The sequence below is a fragment of the Odocoileus virginianus genome, chromosome 33, assembly GCF_023699985.2.
Source record: "Odocoileus virginianus isolate 20LAN1187 ecotype Illinois chromosome 33, Ovbor_1.2, whole genome shotgun sequence".
In the NCBI taxonomy this organism is placed as follows: Eukaryota; Metazoa; Chordata; class Mammalia; order Artiodactyla; family Cervidae; genus Odocoileus; species Odocoileus virginianus.
In genome coordinates, this window is record NC_069706.1 from 24,653,264 (window position 1) to 24,670,859 (window position 17,596).

The following is a 17,596-nucleotide window of genomic DNA, read 5'->3' on the forward strand; positions in this document are numbered from 1 at the left end:
TCCTGCAGGCACTGCCTCATGCCAGGGGTCACCCTCATTGCTGCCGACAGGACTCGGCTCTCTGCCTGCCTCACGTTCCACTGCTGCGTCACACAGGACACACCATGACCAACCCACCAAGGGATCCACTCAGACACCCACCTTCCCGGTCCTTTCCATCTCCGTGGACTTCCTGGCTCCCTCTTAGAGAACACGGAGGGCAACCACAAGTCCATTCCAACTTGGAGAGAAGGCAAGTGTCTCAGAGAGCCAGAAAGCCTCTCGCCTCCGAACCCCCAACTGCAGGCTCCTGCCTCCTGCCCTCCTTAGCTCCTCTACGCGGTTATTCCCTCTGCCTACAACACTGTTCCTGTTCCCTGGACGCCTACACAGATCCCTCCATCACCTCCACTCAGGTTTCTGCTCAGATGTCTGCTTCACAGAAAAGGCTTTCAGGATCATCCCCTCTAAATAATATCCCTGATATTTCCTCCTCCTCACCCGAGATTTAGTTTTCGCACAATACTTTTATTAACTACCTGAAAGAAGTTATTTGCTTATTGCTTACTGACACCTCCCCCATGGGATTATGAACTCCATGAAGGTGGGTATTTGTTCACTACTATATCCCCCCACGTGCTTAGTTATTAGTATTGATACATGGCTGGTATTCAACAAATAGTTTACTAAATGCATGCATCTGGACATTTCTAGTGGTCCAGTGGTTAAAAATCTGCCTACCAATGCAGGGGATACAGGTTTGATTCCTGTTTTGGGAAGATTCCCACATGCTGTGGGGCAACTAAGCCCGTGTGCCACAACTACTGAAGCCCAAACACCCTAGAGCCCATGCTCAGGATAAGAGAAGCCACTGCAATGAGAAGCCCACCCATCGTCAACTAGAGAGTAAGCCCCACTCACTGCAACCAGAGAAAGCCTACATGCAGCAACAAAGACCAAGTGCAGCAAAAACAAAACAAATGCTAATCTCAGAAAAAAATCTTTAATAGATGCATGAATTTTCTTTACAATTTCAATGCAATAAATCTCTAGATACATGAATCACCGTACAAAACGTAATAGTACTGAATGAAGAATTGCTGTGCCACTTTGAGAGGTAATCTGAGAAAAGCAAGATGGATGCTGTTGTTTTTTTAATTGCTGCATCATTCAAATGGTTTGTAGGGAGAAGCAGCCAAACAATAGAAAATGGTACTGCTCAGGAAAATTCTGAACCTGCAGTCACTGAGACTATAATCAATTTTCAAAGACTGTTACTGCTATAATCTGTACATGATACCATTTCCTGCACACACAAGACTGCCTCAATAATATGAAAACACTTCCAACTTTATCACAGGAGTCAAAGAACGAAAGCATCTCCCCCTTGGCTTTTAGGTCCCATCTATTCCCTGATGATTTCCAAATCCTGAATAGAGATCCACATTTCCTAATGTCTCACTTGATGGATGCAGAAGCAACACACAAATCTTAAATGTATTCTCTGCGAAACTGAACACACCGTCTTCTATCCAAACCCATTTCCTCCTCCTCCTCCATCCCTGGCCTGGAAAATCTACCATCTGAGCCAGAAACCTGGAAGGCAGTCTAGCTTCCTCCTCCCACCATCCCCACAACCCAGTCCCTGCCCAAAGCCTCTTGATTCCGTCTCCTCCGTTCCCCACCAAGGTTCACCAGGCAGGCCCTAGCTTGGCTCAGGCCCCTCAGCTCACTCGATGTCTCCAGCAGCAGCCTTCCTAGCCTCCGTTCCTACCTCGCCCTTCTGCCATCCAGAGTTCACACTGTTGCCAGAACTGTCATTCCAGCATAAAACGGTGACCACACTGTCTCCCTTTTCCAAACTTTTCCTCAGTCCTCAAGAAACGACTGTGAATTAAACACTGATGCCCCCCGCGAGAGCAAGGCCCTTCCTGCCCTGGGCCTGCCCATCAGCCCAGCCTCTCACTCTACCACTTCACCACCTCGCATCACCAGCAACACTGGAAACTCAACACTCAGCTCCATGAGGCTAAATGCCATGTCACCACCACACTCTGCATACTCCACTGCGGTCATTACATACTGTGGGGTAATTATTACTTGCACAGCAATCTTCCCACTAAACTACAACTTCATCCTGGCACCCAACACCTGGCGTGGCACCTAACAGGGCTTCCAATATTTGCTGGACAAAATTTCACAAGAGGTTAACACAGCAATTGGGGTTCCCCATCCCCACCTTCTCCACTGCACTAATGTATAATCCATCTGGAGAACAAAGCTTAAGTGAATGAGCTAATCAACCCCACAGAGCCCTCACCACTGCAGGTCTAAAAAAGTCTTACAATGCCTCTTCCAGACAGAAAAGAATCACTCCTACAAACAAATTATTTGCAAGATCAGGTTTCCCTAAGTATCTCCTTACCTGTAAAATGTTAGTAAAAAAGTCATGGTAGAACATGGGCCAATCTTGACGACCAATGTCAACAATCACTTTGCAGAGCTTGTTCCGGATGAAGTAAGGTAAGGTTTTGTGGTGAGCCAAGAGGAGTTTGGGCAGGCAGCTACGAATTTCCATCTTATCCTGAGATGGGACCCCAAGCCACATTTTATTGATCAGATTCTGAAAAACAAGCACACATCTTTTAAGTTAACAATCTACTGGTGGCTAAGTGGTAAAGAATCCACCTGCCAATGCAGGAGACGCAAGTTCAATCCCTGGGTTGGGAAGATCCCCTGCAGACAGAAATGGGAACCTACTCAAGTATTCTCGCCTGGGAAATCCCATGGAAAGAGGAGCCTGACAGGCTACACTCCACAGGGTCACAAGAGTCGGACACAATTTAGCAACCAAACAACCACCACCTAACACAAAACAAACTGGCTTTCATCCAACAGCAGCTATCTCCCTCAAACAAGAAACTCTGCTTTTAAACAAAGGTTTGGAGCAATTTGGCAATGAGAATAATAAAATATTCAAATTCTATGATACAACAACTTCATTTCTGGGAAAATTGGCAACATAATCTAATGGAAACAAAAAAGGGCAGGTATAAAAACTTTCTATTACACTATTGTCTCTATTAAAAATAAAGACAAAAACAACTTTAATGTAGGGGCAGGAGAGCAGTTTGGTGAGTAAAGGTACAATCACTTACAGGAATATTATATAAATTTAAGTGTAGGGAGGGAGGGACCGAATGCAACATGGCATGAGCAATGTGATTTTATAATTACATTTTTTTTAAAAAGTATGCACTGGAAGACAATGATTGGAAGAGGGTTGACATAAATGAAGATTTCTGTGGTTGGGACGATGGTATAATGGACAGTAGCCCTCCTCCCAAACTGCTTTTCATTATCTCTTTTAAATAATAACAGGGAAGAGAAAATTATATGTTACCACAGAAGGCCTCCCAGCCTTACCCCCTCTTACCTTTTGGTGTCAAGGAGAGAGAATCCTGACAAAGGCAGCACATGGGAAGGAGCCCTTGTGCTTCTTGCCGTTTCCCAACCATGTACACATCCAAAGTGAAGTCCAGGGCCAAGGACAAGGCAGTGTGACTACAAAATACTCTTCAGAATAGCATAGAAGTATCTGACAACTTACCTCAAAAACCGTTAAACTGTACATCATTACATAGTCATTCCTAGTGCTGGAGAGAAAATACAGGCAGAATCTCCAGGCTCCTATTTGCTGAGCAAAGTTATTAAGAAGTTCCTCTGGAAAAGTTAAACAGCAACAAAAAAACTATGAAAATACATGAAATTAATACAAGGCTGGGCTGTCATATTATTTTTTTAAATGCCTCTCTCCACAAAACACAATGACACCCAAAAAAAAAAAAAAAAAAAAAAAACAAAACAACCTACAATATCCAGCTGACTCTTCAAGGTAGAAAGGACAAAGCATACAATATTTTTCTGACCCTAAGGTGACCATGAACACTGAGTCTAAAACACCAATAAATAACCTAGCTATGGATACTTTCTTAGGCAGAGAAACTTTCACTGTTGAAGTGCTTAACCTAATGAGTGGACAGACAGCTGTAAGAATATCATTTTTACCTTATAAATGATGGCTGACTGGTAACTTACTTCCTCTGGGGTACAGCTATACACACATGTATCTAGATAGATAGATAGACAGAAAGATAGATAGATAGACAAGATAGATATATCCACACCACTCACTCAACACTATTCTTACATACAATTACACACACACAATGACAGCTAGAAAAGTAGGAAAAGAAAAATTAAGACTAACCTTATAAATACAGGATTGGAAAAAATGCAAGAGAATTCAAGATGGCTAACTCCCCTCATGTGAGTTGGTTTTATTTTAAAACACGACCCCAAAAGTCAGTAAATAAACAGTAGCAACCATGGGAGTTTCCAGGAACCCTGTCTACCTCAAGTCACTTAGAAATGGTTTTCTTCCTCCTGAGGCTGCTGAACAGACAGCAGCATTAAGAGTCTATCACCGTGCTTCCAGACATGCTGCCCCTAAGTCATATTTTATGCTGCATGGGTTATAAAACATAACACAAGGTGGGTAAAAATACAAAGGCGATGACTCTGAGAGATTCTCAAAAGCCCCTGGAAAAGCAGCGAGCACAGCAGCCCATCCTAATCCTACAGTCACTGCTCTGCCAGTGCCCCACCACTCAGGCTAAATGCACCAGGGCAGTCTCATTACAAATTCCAGAGAAGCAAGCTGATGGTGCCTTCTGACAATAATCAGGCAAACCTTCCATGTACCCCAAAGGTGAAGTCCAACCAGAGACAATGACGTCTGACTGGAAATGAGGAGCTCTGGGGTCTGTTCTGGACTCTGTCACTCATTCACTGAGTATGAGCCCAAGCAAATCCCTGCTCCTCTTTGATGCTTCAGCCTTCTCCACTTTTAAAAATGACCAATCTGTCTCCAGAGGCTCCCTGCTATCAGCTCTGTCTCTAGAGCACTAATAAGACATTTCTGGTGGAGGATGGATGGGGCCCCTATAATAAAAAGTCTCCCTCCTTTCCCCCAACTAGCGTGGAAAGACAGTAATTTATTCTAAGACATCAAAAAAGAAGCAAGAAGTGGTTCCAGCCCACACACTCAAATAAAGCTACGGAGACTAGGTACAAAGAGAACTGAACTAAGGCACACCTGTTACTGAGCCCCCGGATTCCCCTTAGCCAGCATTTAAATTAGACATTTGTACCATCTAGTTATTTAAAACTACTTTAAAATCAGATGAGAATACAAACATGCTAAAATGATACCACTTTTAATGCATGAACACTGAAGATGAATAGCATTTGCACTACAAACTGAAATTTAAGAGAAAAACAAAAGCATGTCCATTATAAGCTAAAAACAGGACTACAGAGAAATCTGTGTTGGAATATATAACAGACTGATTTAAGGGAAAGATCCTTCACCTCCTTGGGTAAAAATCACCAATGATGTTTTTACTGTAAGGTACTCTGGTAGCATGAAACTAATAAGGGGCTCACTATGGGAGCAGCAGTTGCATCAACACAACTGAGTAATAAGGGAACCTAGGGAAGTGAGCAAAGGGGGTCTTCTGAGCCAGATGCCTGGTCATCCACTGGGCCCAGCTTCTGTCAGTATCCCTCACTGATAAATGCTCTGGTTCCCTATAGCACACTCCCTTAGAAAAGAAAGGCATGTACAGGGGACGTCCAAAAGAGACCACCACGTTTAAAATTAAAAGCGATAAGAAGGTGCATCCCCCAGGAGCTGATGTGATGTTCAAAGGATACTGCAGCCAAAGTTTTACTGACTGGCCACCTGAAAATCCAAACCCTAATCAAGTTTTGGACCGAAGGCAGAAATCAGCCATACCACTTAGCTGGCTAACATAATTTAGAGAAGCCACATGGGCCAGAGAAATGGCTCTGCAGAGTCCTGCAGACACAGAAAAATGCCTCCAAGGAAGTGAAAGCAATGAAGGTCAGTGCAGAGCAGCCAGACATGCAGGGGCAGGCCTGCTGGTTTGGATCAGGAAAAACAGTTTTCATCTTCAAGTTCAGGGGTTAAGTGAAGACTTGGAGAGACAGAGAGAAAGACTACTCTAGGACCAAAGTACAGCATGTCTCTGAAGCAGAGATCTCACACTTGAATACCCTTCTAATGTACAGCATGCTCTAAAGAATATTGTGCATGTAGATGAATATAAAATTCAGAAAGAGGTTCCAGAAGGTGCTGAGATTCCCAGAAGACCTGAAGTTATCATACCTACATCTCTCAGTTGTTTGAAGCTTCTTTTCAACAAAAGTTGTAGAAGGAGAGGGATAACAGTGGCAATAAAGAAAAAGCAAGAACTGGAGGTAAACACCCATTAAAGGATCTCTGTGCACTAGATAAGATTCCAGCTAGACTTCTACACACCAAAAGTAAGATTGTTTTAATGCTTTTTATGAGATTTTTTGTTTCATTAAGTCACAGACTTCTTCCAAAAGTTCAACACTGTTGAAATTAAGAGCAAGCAGGGGGAGGGGTTTCCACATACGGCCAAAGGAAAGAAAATCCATCACTCTAGATTAAAGGCTCTGCTGACTACATCCATTGCAGCTAGGTTTGTAGACCCCACCAGTCACTGACCAGCAGGACTGGGGCGAAAAACAGCCAGAACTCAAGGGGAGACATTCAGGCTTGACCAGTCGAGAGTACCACCTCCTTTGTCCCCCTGGGGTCTGTCCGTCATAAATGACTCTTTACAATTCAGCACTTCACTTACCTATCTCACGTTTCCTTTCATTGGTTGTACAGTCATGGAAAAACTCTGTCATCAGACTTTCCAATGCCCTGAGAGAGGCTTCTTCAGATGCCTAACAAAGGAATTTGAAAAAAAATCAGCAACTGTATTTTCAGTTCTACTGCTCCTCAGTTCCTTCCAGGTCACATTCAACAGTCATAGTAATTTACTTCCTCAAAACATCTTGGTTCAACATTCTTCAAATGCATGATATAAGCCAGAAAAATTGCAGGGAATTTCCAACTTGGCTCAGTGCCCAAAACTTTAGAATACTGTATATATTCATGCTACTGTGCAATTAATTTTCAATTATTTATGCTAAGGAAAAAGGGAGCAATAATTTAAAATTTAATTCTGGAAACAGACTAAAAGCAAATTAACAGTCCCTGATTTATTTTAGACTGAATAGGTAGAGTGAAAAGATTCAAAGAGGTTAGGGTGCTTTACAGACTATCTGTCAACAATATATTTGCCCCATGTCTGAATAGCGTGCGTTAGTGATAGTCGCTCAGTTGTGTCCAACTCTTTGAGACTCCATGGACTGTAACCCACCAGGCTCCTCTGTCCATGAAATTCTCCAGGCAAGAATACTGGAGTAAGTAGCCATTCCCTTCTCCAGGGGATGTTTCTCACCCAGGGCTCAAACCCAGGTCTCCTGCATTACAGGTGGTTCTTTACCATATTATGAGCCACGAGAGACTACTGGCCATATTCTGACTCAGAACAACTGTAGTCAAACTGCTGCATGGATTTCTGGGGCTTTTGGAAGGGACTTCAGGAGCCAAACATTCCCTCAACTCTCAATCTCACATGAGCAGCCAACAGAGAGTAAGGTGCAGCTAAGAGCCACGCAGAGCAAGGACTCTGAGTAAGAGCACCCCCCACCACAGGCCCTCAGCCGAACCACTCGGTGGAGAACGGGAGGGGGGGCCCGAGGCTCCCCAGGGCTCCTTCTCTCCCTTTTCCATGCGGAGCCCCAAACCCACTTCCTCTTCTCTTACTGAAGGTGGGAACATCAAACGCAGCACCGAACTTGAGTCAACACTCCTCACATAACCAGTCTACAATAAGGTGAGTGCTGGCAGGCCCTTTGTGAATCTTCACCGGCAGTAATCTACCAAGAGGTGATCAGGAGACTACGGCAGTTCCGATTTCTTAATTGTCTCTTAATTTCCTCCTTTCCACCCACCTTCCCCATATCCTCTCTACTACCCCCAGAGTGAGAGCTGACCACTAAAACTGCATTTAAGGGAACTTCCCTGGTGGTCCAGCGGTAAAGAATACACCTTGCAATGCAGGGAGGGACACAGGTGTGATCACTAGTCAGGGAACTAATTCTGCTGCCGGCCCTTGGGTTGCCAGCTACTGAGCCCGTGGGCTCTGGAGTCCTGGTGTCACAACTAGAGAGTCTGTGCGCCACAATGGAAGATCCTGCCTGCCGCAAATAAGACCCATCACAGCCGAATAAATAAACAGACATTTGTTTAAAAAACTGCATTTTAAAACAAGTCCACATTCAAATGTGTCATGTATCAAACTGTAATATTACCAGGGGCCTCTACTTGGTAACTGGCTTTTGAGGAGACTGAGGAACTTGGGCCATTTCTGTGGGTGAACCAGCACTTCTTAGGACTGGTACTAATTACACAGGCTGAATCAGGCTTGCACCAGCCCATCTACATCAACCAGCACAGGTAAACACAGCGGACGGCACACAGGGGTCACATTCAAGCAGTGCCAGGCACAGCTGTCCCTCCCATGCTGTGGTCATGGTGACAGCCATGCAATGGCAGCTGAACTCTGACATGTGGAGTGACAAATTACTGCGCAACAGTCCTAGCACTTGTGAATCTAAAGGAATTTCTTGTCTGAATTTTACGTTAAGAATTAACCCTCTATTCCTTTTTCAAACCAACGTATCACTTCAACCAAGAAAAATTATTGGATTGCAAGTTGAGCTGCTTGATTCTAAACGACACAATTTTTTAATGCAGAAATAACCAGAATGTGGGACAAAAATAAGACTGCAATCCTTTTGTGTGTGTGTGTATGTGTGTGTGTTGATCAAAACGGCCTCACTGTTCTTACTGACAGATTTTCTAAGTGTTATAAACTCAAATTTCAAAATGAATTTATATAAATAAAAGAATGTTTTGGTCTGCTTCATAGATCAACTTGGTGTACCATTTCATCTGAAAAAATAATTTTCCATTTTTAAAAGTTTGTGAGAAGATTTGAAAGAACCAAAGGAAAATCTGCTGTATTAAAGTAATTTTTGGCAAAAAAAAAAAAAAAAAACAACCACCATAAATCAAGACATATTTATTAAACTAAAGCCAGCTATTTAGCTAAAATAAATCAATAGTTTTCTGGAGCCAATAAGTTCCTGAACACTAAAGACACATCTTCAAGTCACACCTGCTCCACAAGTGACTTTATTTTTGGCCAAAGCATGCAGCTTGTGGGGTCTTTACCAGGGAAAAAACCTGGGCCCCCTGCCGTGGAAGCGTGGAGTCTTAACCACTGAACCACCAGGGAGTCCCTCACAACTTATTCTTACAGTGAACCACACCAGCACAGACTAGAAAAAACCTGAACTCATCACATTCAGGCAATCAGCTGTCAAGTTTTATTTCAGATGGGTTCTTGAGGCAGAAGTTCATGAACTTGACAATCACTGGCCATATATCAAAGGCTGCTGAAGCAAGTTTCTGCCTCCACAGAGAATCCAACTCTATCTCCACTCCCGTCCCTTCACACCCACCCTCACAGCTCCAACCCAAGAAGCTAACATTCCCACAGAAAGGGGAAAGATGAACACCCACCAAAACCATAGGATGTGCTTCTTATCAAATAATGGTCACTATATGAAAAAGGAAACCTCCAAAACCTAATGACCCAGTGCCATCACCAGGAATTTCTCAACAAGAACAAATAGTGCTGTTTGCATTTTCAATCACTTCTCTTAACTGCAAAAGTAATACCTACCCCACAGGGCGTTAAGAAGACCAAATGAAACACTCCACGTTAAGCTGCTGGGTAAACTCCTAGGAGCGATCTAATTCACAGTATGGCTGCTATCATTTTTACTTAGTCCCAGATACCAAATGAAAGCAGACCAAAGCAAAACAACAGAAGTAGTCAGGCCTCCTTTGAAACTGGAGATTCATGTCCTAAGGGCTTTGTCCCAAACAATTTAATTTAGTGGGGCTTTTCTAACTGGATTTCAAATGCAACTATTTTGAGGGGAAGGAAAGGAGGTTGAGACTTTACTAGGGTCACACAGTCAGAACACAGATTAAAGGATAACATTCAAGACCTGCAAATGGTTGAAGGGATATTGGAGAACTATCCCTAATTGGCAAGATGGCCAGTGGACCCCTTGCCAGTTGTTTTAAGTAGGTGGTGAAGCCAGAATTCAGACAGCAATGGGTTAAGAAATTAGTGATAAGTAAGCACATGAGACTACAGTTTCAAGTAATAAAAGGACAAAGAAATAAAACAAAAACCAAGTGCCCTGATGTGGTAGGAAGAGCAGTTTCAATTCCCAAAGGCTATTCAAGCACTGTACTCATTAAGTGACGAACATTCAGAATTCAGACACACCTGACTGCTTCCCATCCTGGACACAATTTAAGACCCAGATCTTACAGAACAAAAAAACGAGGTCAGCTCAAAACCAAGCAAGGCACATTCCACATGCAAAAAAATTTCAGTTACATGGCAGATATAAAATTTAAGAAGCAAAACAATAAAGCTTCTAGAAAATATAGATCATCCTCATGACCGCAGGGTAGGGAAAAAATTGTTGAAAACACTAAACTTAAAGAAAAAGACTGATAAATGGAAACAGTCATCAAATGGCACCATGAAGAGAGTGTAAAAGAAAGTCACAAAACGGAAAAAGATATCATCAATATGGGTAACAGAGAACTTAGCACAAAATAACTTCTACAAATCAATAAGGAAAAGATAAATGACTTAATTTTTTTCAACAGGCTAATAGTTATAAAAGAGGACACTCCAAAAGCTGATACATAGAACAAGTACTCAAACTCACTAGTCATCATAGAAATGTAAATTAAAAACAATATAATGCCACAAATCTATCAGAACGGCTAAAGTTTAAAAGACAGTAACAGGTACTGCTGAAGATGCTGCTGAGGGGACTCTAAGCCGGTATAACCATTTTGGAAAACGAACACAAGCATACTTTATCACCCTGTAACTCTACTCCTTGACAATATAGCCAAGAGAAATTTGTACCCCATGAAACGTACACAAATGTTCACAATACCACTATTCATAATATCCAAAGAGTCCAAAGAACCCAATGTCCACCACCAGTGGGATGGATAAGTTGTGGTTTATTCATCAGGAAGATGTTCTAACAGTAGAAACGAATATTGCTTCATACAACAATATGGGTGAGTTTCACAAACAAAGCTGAATGAAAGAAGCCAAGATGCATCCAACCTTCATTATTTGTTTTATGCTAACTTTTAAAAAAACGAGCAACACAAATCCATGGTGTCACAGAATGCATGCATGCTCAGTTGCGTTCAACACTTTGCAACCCCATCAACTGTAGCTTGCCAGGCTTCTCTGTCCATGGAATTGTCCAGGCAAGAATACTGGAGTGGGTGCCATTTCCTACCCCAGGGGATCTTCCCGACTCAGGGATCAAACCCATGTCTCTTGCGTCTTCTGCATTAGCAGGCAGGTTCTTTACCACTGAGCCACCTGGGAAGCCCTATAAACAGAAGAGTGATTATTAGCCCTTGAGGAGGAGGGATTCTGGGATGCTGGTAATATTCTATTTTCTTGATCTGAAAGCTACACAAAGATGACTGCTTTATGCATTTTGTAAGTACATACACACAAGTTTTGAAACTTAAAGGAATACTTATTTTTAACATTGAGGTTGGTGTCTGCAGACTCTGAGTTTAGAAACTGGGTTTTTTCCCTCTAACAGCACAATTATTAAGAGCAGTCTGGGGCACCAGAGGAGAAGTCTGAGCGTGAGACCCTAAATCCCTAGGCATCATCACCTATTTCTCCTCGAAGCTACAAGGATGGCAACACAAAGTACTACAACCCCACAAATCTATAATCCCCCTGGGCTTCCCTGAGCAGCAAATTTAGACAGGATGGTGAATTAAATGTGGCTCATAATACACTCGTGGAGACCTATGTACATATCTAAAAAAATCTTTTTGTCCCAGAAAGAGTTAAAATCTGCCAAGTGGAGCTTTCAACTGTGCCTGCCTTAACTTTATCTGCTTTTTTATAGCACTGCTTGTGATCTAGCAGTTCAGTGACTATACTATATGACTGAATTACTTATTAAGTCAACCAAAACTCACAATCACCTAAAAACTTACCCAAAAAAATCTGAGAGAAGGGGAAGGTCCACATAATTTGAAATCTTCTGACTCTTCCCTCACTACCACTTCTACCAGGCCCTAATACCCTCCTGCCTAGATTACTGGAACTTTTTACCTAGTCATCCTCTTGTCAGCTTTCCCAATTCCAATTCCATCTGTACTTCACCAGATAAATGTTTCTAAATAGCCATTTTCTGCCCCCAATTAACCTAAATCTAGCTTTCAAGAGACTTTATATCTGGACCAACTGAGATGTTCAGTTAACTCTTCAAGAAACAAATAATCTCAATATTCACTAAGTAACAAATATTTCATTAGGTCCTTGAGATACAAAAGACTGTCCCTGACTTCTAAGAACTGGAGATGGCCTGGGGGGCCAGGGGGGAGGGTAGAGACTATAGGGGAAAAAAAGGAGAATATGATGGTTTATATCCTACAGTAGTGACATATGGATAAATAGCTTTAGGAGCCCCAACAGAACTCTGAAGACACAGGGAAAGCTTCAGAGATGACAAAATACTTTGGGATTTGAAGAATGCAGACAACGTTTACTGGGAGGAAAGCATGCCTATGCCTGATTCACTGTTGCTCACCACAGGAAGCCATCACTCCAGTATGAATACTCATGGTCTCCAGAACAAATAGCTATTCCCATCCTGCATTTGCTCCTTGGTCAGGTGGCGCTAGTGGTGAAGAACTTGCCTGCCAAAGCAAGAGATTTAAGAGACTCGAGTAGGATCTCTGGGTCAGTAAGATCCCCTGAAGAGGAGCATGGCAACCCACTCTAGTATTCTTGCCTGGAGAATCCCCATGGACAGACGAGCCTGACAGGCTACAGTCCATAGGGTCGCACAGGGTCAGACAAAAGTGAAGCAACTTAGCACGTACACACTGCAATTCATAGTTCAACCTTCATGAAGTTTCTTATGAAGTTTTCAGTACAGATCCCTCCCTTCTTTTCATCTTCTGTATTTCCTTGTAAGCAGTATCACAGAATTTTGCCCATGGCAATGTTCTCTGCTCACTTCAGAATGGCACCACTACAGAGCACAAGCTCTGGTGTTGGGTTCCTTGGGTTCAAATCAGAACACACCTCAACCTTGGCCTAATTATTTAACCTGCCACTCTTTCTCCTCTTACGCACAACTGGGAATAATAAGAGAACCTAACCCGTAGGGTGGTTCTGAGGATTAAAGAAAATAATCTGTGTAAAGCATGTAGTAAACATAATGCCAGGAATAAAGTAAGGATGTGAAGTCACATCTGTACCTGTTAATAATTCATAGATACCAGGCCTCTTTCTCTAATGAGAACATAAAACTGTCTGGAAAGAGATTCTGCCTAATATGTTCCTATTTCCTGTAACAGCCAGTATGGCAGTAGTAGTAGTGTCAGTCGCTCAGTTGAGTCCAACTCTTGGCAACCCCGTGGACTGCAGCCCACCAGGCCCCTCTGTCCGTGGGATTCACCAGGCAAAAATATGGAGTGGGTTGCCATTCCCTTCTCCAGGGGATCTTCTCAACACAGGGACAGAATCTGGGTTTCCCGCACTGCAGGGAGATTCTTTATCATCTGAGCCACAGGGAAGCCAGTATGGACTGGCACTCAAATATCTTACAGACCAAATTCAGTAGAGTAAAAGGAACAAGTAGACTGTTGATATCAGTTTTCATTTCTCAGGAATAATGGTAATTCCTCCAAATTCAAGATACAGATGACTGTGCTTTAATTTCCACCTTTGAAGGCTCTGATCATAATGACTTTTGCTCACAAGCACTCAATGATTAAGTTCTGAAAACCAGGAGACTGCTAATAATTTATCTTAAAAACACTGAGATTGACAATGGATAATATTGTGCTTTGTCTCCTAAGACAAGACACCTAGATGACAGTTTTCTCAAATCCTGATTTGCAATGTTTTACCTAATTGCCTCTAGAACACCCCTCTGTAAAGCGTAACCTTTTTATAAAATTGGTATTGGGAAAAAAATGACTCTTTTTTTTAAAAAGAAGGTTGTTAAAAGGTGTTTGTCACCTTTGCCAAGAGCTACATTTTATCTATTCTTCAATGAGGTGAATCACATGAGCCTTCTGTACTCAGGTTGATGCTTCCTTGATAGTAAACCTAAATATGAGGGCAAGCATGTAGCAGAGTCCAAGCTCAAAGACTCCTACATCATTTTACCACTCCAGTTGCTTCTATCTAAAGAAGGTTCCGGAGAAAGGTGATTCTACACTAACTGCTGACCAAGGTTAAAAAGAAAAAGTATACAAAAAACACCTGGTGTGTTAATAAGAGATTTCATTAGCAAAGAAATTCAACCTCATGTAAACTCTGGAAGCTAAGAGGATTACCACGATGTTTAAACTCTCAAAAGAAAATTCACATTCTTCCCTGCACCCTTCACCACTGCAAAGAAAACTGATGAGAGAAAATCTCCTTGGCCTTTAGACCTGCATATAAATATGAGATGAAATACTGAGCTTAAAATTACACAATGGCAATCAACGTGACATCCATCCATCCATCCCTTCCTGCAGGCAGTTCAAAATGCCAGAAGCACACCAGGGAAGACCCAGGCAGGAGAAGGGTGCGCAGTACAGGACTTCTCACCCATCACTGCTCTTTGTTTTCTAAAGGACAGTGTCTGCAGATTGAGACACAAGCTAAACAAACCATGATGAAGTAGAAAATTCATTTTATTTCTCTAAAAGCAAACTGGTGAAACCAGTCGAATCTTCAAAGTCTAACACTCGGGTTGTTGAATGCTGAAGCAACAGATACATAGTGAAGTAATTATGTTATATACAAAAGTTGCAGGGGAGGAGGGGGGACATGTTTTCTACTGATGGAAATACAGGGAGAGTCACACCATGTTTTGGGAAAACAAAGCCCAGGCAGATGTACTTATCACAACTCTATGAACATATATCTGCAACTAACTACTGAAGTTATACATGTGCCTACAAAGGCTCCTGGCTGTCTCGCCTACAGCTTATTCTGAATGATATTTGCCCTTTGAGAGTAACTACAGACATAACTTTGTATGATATCCTCATGTAGATACTTAATATTTGATTAAAACATATACTGCGGCTACATCTAAACATATTTTTAACCATAAAAAGGCACCTTTCTGCTTTAGTCTAAATCTACCCACAAAGTTGATCAATGGCAAGACATCCCCCCACTCCCGCTCCCAGTGTTTCTTGGGTCTGCAGAAAGTGCCCAGTCAGATTCTGTTTCTTCCATGAACAAAAGGCTCTGCCGACAGCTGAGGACGGGGAGTGAGGAGCAGTATCACAGCCCAGAGTCAGCCAGGAAGCCCAACTGGCCCCGAGGCAGTCACGAGAGAGTCACTGCAGTGCATTCTGTCCCCACGGGGACCAATTAGGGAAACAGCTCGTACCCAGCAGTCAGTGTGTTTTATGCTGGGAAAACCTTATCCCTGTACTACTGGACAGGCTTAAAAACAGGAGGCACCAATTAGCTACGAATAGACAGGTGCACTGGTTTCAAAAATGTCCAGCAAATCTAAAGAAAACTACAGAGTCATCACAAGTAACTCACACATGATTCTAGACAAGATACTGCACTGGAGGGGGAGAAAAATGCTATAAAGGACTTAATTTGGCAAAGTGACAAAACTGGAATACAGATGGTAGATCAGGTAGAACTACTGAATCAATGTTAAATTAATTAAAGTTGACAGCTGCACCATGGTTATGTAAGATAATATTTCTGTTAGGAAATACACTATATAGGGGCAATGGACTACGCCATAGGCAACTTACTCTCAAATGATTCAGAAAATATCGTGTGTATGTTTGTATATGCATATATATATATACATATACAATAGATACACAGAGACAGGAAGTGCAAATAATAAATCAAACACGGCAAAAATGTTAACAAAACGTTGAGTTTGTAGAAAGAGTGTTAAGAGTGTTCTTGGTACTACTCCTTCTTTGCCAAATTTCTGTCAGTTTGAAATTTTTCCAAATAAAGTTTTTTAAAATCTCATCTGTTGAATTGGTACCCTCCATCTTGCTCCACACTGCTCCAAGTTAGCTGGTCAAAGAGGAAAGAAAAAGTGAGAAGAGACTACAATAAGGGAAGAAATTATTTTACTTTGTCAGATGCCAGATTTATTATCTCACACTGTTTCTGAAAAAGGATAAACCCTAGGTCAGACATTAAAAATTTTGCATCTGCTGGTTGGACAAAAACTACATCCCACTAGGAACTAAAATACATACAATTTATATCCTTATTTATTTATATTCCAGTCAGAAGGCTTTAATTAGACAGCCAAAAAAGCAAATGATAAAAATAGTTATTCTGCAAGAAACTGTCTAAAATAAATGAGTAATACAGCCAAGACTGGGCTCTCTGTTCACAATCCCATCTGCTTCTCTTTCCCAGGTACATATTCCAGGAGGACGAATGTTTACATGCGCATGAGGAGTCAATTAAACTCAAAAGATACTCACTGAGCACATTTTAACACAAGGCATGCTACCAAGAATTCCTAAATCAGGACCGTGGAATCTTAAGAGAGAAATAAAACAAACCCCAAAGAACAGCAAGTCAACCTCCTTTTATAGATCAGGAAAATAAAGCTCAAAGAGAGAATCTTGCCCAAAGTCGGTCAGCTATTGGTCAAGTCACTGGGCAGGGCCACCAGAGTCCCTTCCCAGCCGTGGCTCCTCTACCCCTTCAAGAAGCACAGAGGAGTTCTGCTCCAGGCGCTGTAGGGATGATGAATGACCTGCCTCTGATGAAGTCAGGAAGTGGATGGGTGAGGGGTTGATGAACCACAGCAAACGTGAATCACAATTACCACTGCAGCTCAAATGTTAATGACCTCATTTCATTATTGTCACCACCTGAACTGTTTAGGAGCAAGTCTCCTGCAAAACCTATACCACGTTCCTCCTAAATTACTCTGAAATAGAACTGGCTTTTTAAATAACAGTTAAAATAACATTCGTTTGAAATTTTGGCAAACATTTCCAGTCTGTATTACAGAGTGCTGGAATCTGGGAGAGCATAATCATTTCCCTTCCCTCGCCCTAGTTCTATCCATTGATATATAATCATTTCCTTTCCCTCACCCTCATTCTATCCATTGATATATAATCTCAAGAGACGAAGTACAGATCAAAGTCTAATGTCCTCCTTAGAAAGGGCAAAGTTGCAGCCTCCTTCCTGTTCTGAACTGCCCCTGCCTGCCCAGGTCCAGCCACAACAGAAAGGCAGGACATAGAGCAACATGAGCTTCTCCTGTGGGGAGGCGGGTGAAAGGCTTGAAAGCTGGGTGGTTTTGATGCAATGACTTTGCACCTGGTAGATGCGGGCCATGTTGCTAGGCTCCCCCCTCCACCACACACTCATCATAAACAAATCAGTGATCAATCTCTCCTGTGGGAAGGAAAAAACGTGAGGAGGGA

At 42.2% G+C, this 17,596-nt stretch overlaps 1 protein-coding gene across 3 annotated transcripts in view; it reads right to left on the reverse strand.

Annotated features, from left to right (window-relative positions):
- The window catches only part of XPO6 (exportin 6), a 111,385-nt gene that overhangs the window by 65,385 nt on the left and 28,404 nt on the right, over window positions 1–17,596 (reverse strand). For 2 of the 3 annotated variants that reach the window (XM_020907929.2, XM_020907928.2), the window contains exons 2-4: window positions 6,735–6,825; window positions 3,590–3,702; window positions 2,405–2,602 (exon numbers count right to left, since the gene is read on the reverse strand). In XM_020907929.2, the coding sequence (XP_020763588.1) occupies window positions 2,405–2,602; window positions 3,590–3,702; window positions 6,735–6,825 (402 nt within the window). Of the gene's footprint in view, window positions 1–2,404; window positions 2,603–3,589; window positions 3,703–4,047; window positions 4,110–6,734; window positions 6,826–17,596 lie in introns of those variants that run through there. The other variant, XM_070461129.1, reaches the window with a different exon arrangement.